The sequence below is a fragment of the Nicotiana tomentosiformis genome, chromosome 8 (assembly GCF_000390325.3).
Source record: "Nicotiana tomentosiformis chromosome 8, ASM39032v3, whole genome shotgun sequence".
NCBI lineage: Eukaryota > Viridiplantae > Streptophyta > Magnoliopsida > Solanales > Solanaceae > Nicotiana > Nicotiana tomentosiformis.
Window position 1 is genome coordinate 11,799,983 of NC_090819.1, and position 6,188 is coordinate 11,806,170.

Below are 6,188 nucleotides of genomic sequence, written 5' to 3' on the forward strand. Positions count from 1 at the left end.
TTAAACTCTTCTAAGCTGAAGTTGCATTTAGCTCTGGAAATTCCTTAGTGCACTCCAAAACAGGGCTTTTCATTGCTGTAGTAGCAGCATTAGTAGTAGTTTGAGTAGCCTGCTATTGTGATTTCATTACTCGTGTGACCCCTGTACTGACTTGGCTAGTACTACTCCTCTACACATGTATGAGAGATTTATTTAACTGGTTTGTGCGCTGCTCTGTCCCTTGATCATCTTTAGTATGCTTTTTGGGTCTTTGGGAATGAGTCCCTAGATCAGTGGTTAGATGAACAAATTGTCACCATCCATGTGTAATTCAGTAGTGTCATTTAGCTTGGTATGCTGGCCAACCTCTTTTGCTCTCCAAATTTGCGCAAATCTGTTAGGTTCAGGCCCTTGCTGCTGATTGGGATGTTGAGCTCTTCTAGCTTTTCTTCTTCTTCTAGGAGGTTCAAACTGCCGCTCTTCAGTTTTCTGTTGTGGCAAATAGATATGACCAATCTTTTGGCATTTCTCACAAAACTCAGGCTTCCAATCATAGATAACAGCTTGTTGGAAACGTTTTCCATACGGATCCGTTATACATATCTCATCAGGTAGAGTTTTAGTAACATTATCTTGGATCAATATTCTTGCATATGATATTCTGGATTGTTTAGCTGTACATTCATCCGCGTGCAAGGGGATATCAATTTCACTAGCAATTCTGCTCAAAGAATTGCAGCTCCAATAGCTCATAGGGAGTTTAGGAAAACTCACCCATAGCGGAATTTCAGTAAGGAACTCATCATTTAGGTCAAATTCAGGTGTCCAAGGTTTTAGGATCAGTGGTCTGTTGTTGATGGAATAGGGCCCATCATTGAGGATTTCATTCATGTACTCCTTATATTGGAACTTGACCATATATTAACCTTCTTCATGGAGGAAAATAGTAGGTTCAGCCACCTTGTTCCATGTTTGCTTAACATACTTCTTCATAAAATTGTAGCCTGGGCAATTTCCAACTACATACACAATCAATGCACTGCTTTATTTTTTAATTTCTTTCTCAACTTCTTCTTTTTCTAATTGCACAACTATTTCACCATTGACTATAGTAGGAGGAATATAAGAGAGATTCATACCATTTTCAGCACTCCGGTTACTAGAAAAAAGGTTAACCCATACCCTTCTTCATATTGAAAAATCTCTTACTAATTTTTTCTAGGGTTCTTCAGAGAGCAAGAGAACTTATCACTGGCTATCTTGGAAGAATTTATATTATCCTAAGGTGGAGGGAGGGATAGGATTTAGGACATTGCATGACATGTGTATCTCATTTGCTGTCAAAGCTTAGAGAATTTCAGAACTCATAAATCTCTTCTCGCTCTCTTTTTGGAAGCCAAGTACTGCAAAAAATCTCATCCAGTTTCCAAAAAGAAGAACTATTCTCAATCTCACTCTTGGAGAAGATTAATAGATATCAGAAAGGAATGTGAAAAACATATATTGTGGAAAGTGGGTAGTGGCAACATTCCTTTCTGGTGGGACAATTGGACATACAAAGGTGCACTGGCCAAAGTAACTAATCAAGGCAACAAGTCTAAGAAGATTAAAGTGTCCGATTTCATATCACACAATTAATAGAATCTGGAAAAGCTCAATGATGTTTTTCCATCTAATCTGGTATCTCATATCCAGTCCATCAAGATTGCCAATGAAGTGAAGGAGCAACCTATTTGGCTTGCAAATAATAATAGTTCCTTTTCCAGTAAATCAGCCTGGAAGACCTTTAGAAAATCAAAAGGATAATCACTCACACTCTCAAAGATTTGGCATAGTAAAAAACCTTTCAATGTGTCATTCCATATTTTTAGGTTACTGAATGGTAAATTAGCCACATATGATTTTTTGGTTAAATTTGGTGTGCATGGTCCTTGAAAATGCTATTGCTGTCCTAATGGCAGTTTTGAATCAATTAATCATTTTTTTTTGTGAAAGTATGATTGATGGGAAGGTTTGAAAATATTTTCAAGATGCATGTGGATTAAATATGGAATCTACAGGAGGCATAAGAGGCAAAATCATTAGATGGTGGCTTGTTAATCCTCAAAATAAAGTTCAGGAGATGATACTGCAGTGTCTTCCATCTGTTATTTGCTGGAAAATTTGGAAGTTCATATGTACTTTTAAATATGAGGGAATTAGTAGCACAATAGGCAGAATCATTAAAAAAATAACTTTTTTGATGCAGATGTTGCTTTCTGCGCAATTTTCCTCTCTATCTTTTAACTCGACTTTTTCCAAAATTATTCAAATAGTTGATGGGATTAAACCCAAGCTAAGCATTACTCTAGTAAAGTGGAAGAAACCTGCTTTTGGTGAATTCAAGCTAAATGTGGACGGATGCAGCAAAGGAAATCCTGGTAGTACCGGGGGTGGTGAAATATTGCGAGATCATCTTGGTCATACGATCATGACATTCACTATGTATCTTAGTTCTTGTTCAAATAATTTAGCTGAGGTACATGCAATTAAAACTGGGATGAGATGGTGCTTAGATCATGGCTTCAACGGATTAACAATTGAATCAGACTCATTACTTGTTCTTCAAATGATAAAGGAAGAAATCTCTACATCATGGTAAATCAGGGAGGAGATAAAAGAGATTGAGTCAATGAACTTAGAGGAACAATTTCAATTCATTCACACCTTTAGAGAAGGCAATATTCCAACAGATCTTCTAGCCAACTTAGCAGAAAAGGACAAAAAGAACCAGTTCTTCACTAGGGATATAAACTTGTCAAGGCAGATTACATCTTCAATGAAGAATGAAGAGTTAGGAAGACCAAACTTTAAAATTATGGTGAGTAAGAACACCTTCATCTTTGATCCTGGTTGAAAGCTTAAGTTGGTGCTAAGTTTCATACTTAGCTTCTTTTTTTCACCTTAAATATTAAAGGAGCAATCCTCCTCTTTACTTAAGCTTCTCTAGGAATAAGTCAAATTGTAAAGATAGATTTTGTTCATCCTATTGATGATTTCAGGTCTATGTCCCCCTCTATGTACCTTTTTGACTTATTCTCAATATTATCTCCTACGGGGAATCTTTGAAAAACAAAGGCCTACCTAATAACAAGTTTATGATAATTGTGGAAATAACTCATTTCATCAATTTGGTGCTCCCTTATACATCATCATATGTGGCTCAAGCTTTTACAGAGAACATTTATATTACTCCCTCAGATTTTAATTTAGGTGTTTTAGTTTAACTGGGTACGGAGTTTAAGAAAAGTAAGTAAGACTTTTTGATAGGCCATATGTATATCCCTGTTATATTTTTATGATCTAACAAACTTACTGTCAAGAACTAGATAAGGAACCTGTTACACATTCTCAAGACCTTAAGATCAAAAGGTTCCAGCTTGGGATATGGTTCAACTCTTCAGAGTCAAAGGAATAACAGGGGGAACAGATAGCTACTGTTTCCCAAGAAAACTGTACAAGTCAACTGCTCCAGCTATAAAGTTGCTGCCTGCATACGCTACAATGCAGAAATAGTGCAGCAGTCAACTTTATGGGAAATGCCCTTGACCTAACTTGCTTACATCATTCAAGTTATGTCACAAATGAGTTATTTACATCAAGCAAAGGTAAAACAAAATACTTTCACATTCAAGAATCCAAGATGCATTCTCTCAAGTCTGTGTCAATCTTGCAAGTAATTCTCAACGGCATCAAGAACAAAGAACAACATAACGAAGGACCAGCTTCTTGTATTGAGTCATCACATGTCCTTAGTTGTGTTGCATCTTTGTTAAAGAACTTTAATTGTAATTCCTACTTAGCTTGTTTAGAAGCATTGCGTAGGAAAATCTTTGTAAATCATAAACCCTTGTGTTTGTGTCTTGGCTAGAGTTAGTCGAGTTGTAAAGTCTTTGTAATAGAGTTATTACAAAGTGGCTTGTAATAGAGTGTTACAAGTTAGTGAGGGATTACGAGGTTAATTCCTAGGTTGCATAGGTTGTAATCTGAAAGTTGCACAGTAGTGAAGTTGAAATCCTACAAGGTTAGGTCATGGTTTTTAATCCCGTTGAGCTGGGAATTTTTCACATAAAATTTCTCTTGTTATTTACTTACTGCAGTGTGCATGGTTTCTATGGGAACTTATATCTGTGAGAACTTATAGAGAACCTGGTTCTCTATATATTTTGGTGGACCCTTAAATTCTATCAATTAGTATCAGAGCGGGTTCTTTCTATCAGGCTAACATCTAAAAATGATCCTCATTGCTGCTCCACCAAACTTTGAAGAAGGTCAGTCCACCTACATGCCACAAAGGTTCAATGGCCAGTATTATGGATGGTGGAAGATAAGGATGCACGATTTTATCATGGCTGAAGATTTCGAGCTCTGGGACGTCATCTGTCATGGACCCTTCGTTCCCACAAAAACCAGTGGCGTCTCTGCTGTAACTATTCCCAAAATAAGAAAAGAATTTAATGATGACGACCGGAAAGCCATAGAGAAGGTTTTTCGTGCAAAGAAAATCCTTCTCTGTGGTATTGGTCCTTACGAATACAATAGGATATTGGCATGTCAGTCAGCCAAGGAAATCTGGGAAGCTCTCTAGATAGCTCACGAAGGAACAACACAGGTCAAGCAATCCAAGATCGACATGTTCACAACTGAATATGAGCTCTTGGGAATGAAGGACGACGAGTCCATTCAGGACATGCACACTCGCTTCACCTCTATCATCAATGAGCTTCACTCACTGGGAGAAATCATTCCCAGGAACAAACTTGTCAGGAAAATACTTAGTGTATTACCTGGTTCTTGGGAAAGCTAGGTAAACGCTATCACAGAGGCAAAAGATTTGTAGAAGCTGACCATTGATGAACTCATTGGTAATCTTAAATCTTATGAAATGAAGAAGAAGAAGGACAATGAGAGAAGAGAGTTCAGAAGGGAGAAGAACCTGGTCCTCAAGATAGACAAAAATGACTCAATTGGTGAGGATGCCGACATGGCTTACCTGACAAAGAGATTTCAGAAAATGGTTCGCAGAAATGGAGGTATTCCAAAGAAGGGAAGCTCTAGCAAGACAAGAGGCTATGACTTATGTCATAAGTATGGGAAGTTAGGTCACTTCATCAAATATTGTCCTCTCCTCAAGAAAGATCATTACAAACACAACTCAGACAAAGCAGCTAAGAGGAACCAGGTTTCTGACAAATGATTCAAAAGAAAAGATGCTACCGACAACGTTGAAAAACAAGCTCTTGCTGCATGAGGAGACTCCTCAAGTGAATCTGGCGAAGATGATGACAAAGGTGATAGCTCCATGATGGCAGTAGAAAGTGAAGCAAATGAATATGACTCTATCTTTGCCCTGATGGTACAATCTGATGACGATGAAGATGACGATGAAGATGAGGTAAACTTTCTGGATGTTCAAAGAAATTTGAAATCCTATTCTCAAAAGAAGCTTATATCTTTAGCTAATGTTTTAATTGATTCTTATCACTGTCTCATTAATGATAAAAATGCGCTAACCACGGAACTAGGAGAAATAGAACACGAGAGAGATGATCTAGTGGTGGTTGCGGGTTATTAAAGAGAGACCATTGAGAGTTTAAAAAGGGAAAATGATACTTTGACTGAGAGAATTGCAAACATAGAGCATGGGAGCGATGACCTATTAGTAGTAGACGTGGACCTAAAGGAAACAATTGAGGAACTAAAAAGGGAAGGTAGGCATGAGATTACCCAAAAGGGAAAGGAAGTTGCAAGTGAGGCACACCTTAGGCTTGAAGATGAGCTAAAATCAGTGAAATATAGTTTATGTGCCGAACTTGAGAGAAACAGACAACTTCAGGAAGATCTAGGCAGATTTAAGAATGATCTAGAAAAATTACTCAAGTGGACCTAGTCCTCTGATGCTATCACTACTTTGTATAAAAACAATGGGGGAAACAGGCAAGGGATAAGGTTCCAAAGGGAAAAGACTCCTTACAACCCTCATAGCAAGTATGTTACTGTACTAGATAAATGGCTTTGCACTCACTGTGGTAACACTGGGCACTTTAAGGAAACCTGTAAGGCCAAGTTTCGGTCTCAACAGAAAAACAAAGTTTTTGCTAAAAAGGTAACTACTGTTAGAGAACCTGGTCCCTCATATAAAAGACTCATGATGGCTGCTTGGACAAAAA

At 37.7% G+C, this 6,188-nt stretch overlaps 2 protein-coding genes across 2 annotated transcripts; one reads left to right on the plus strand and one right to left on the minus strand.

Annotated features, from left to right (window-relative positions):
• Positions 1-276: 276 nt before the first annotated feature.
• On the minus strand, positions 277-897 carry LOC138897067 (uncharacterized). Its single transcript, XM_070183021.1, has one exon. The coding sequence runs from the start codon at positions 895-897 to the stop codon at positions 277-279; it is 621 nt and encodes a 206-aa protein (XP_070039122.1).
• Positions 898-4,252: 3,355 nt separating this feature from the next.
• On the plus strand, positions 4,253-4,606 carry LOC138897068 (uncharacterized). Its single transcript, XM_070183022.1, has one exon. The coding sequence runs from the start codon at positions 4,253-4,255 to the stop codon at positions 4,604-4,606; it is 354 nt and encodes a 117-aa protein (XP_070039123.1).
• Positions 4,607-6,188: the final 1,582 nt, after the last annotated feature.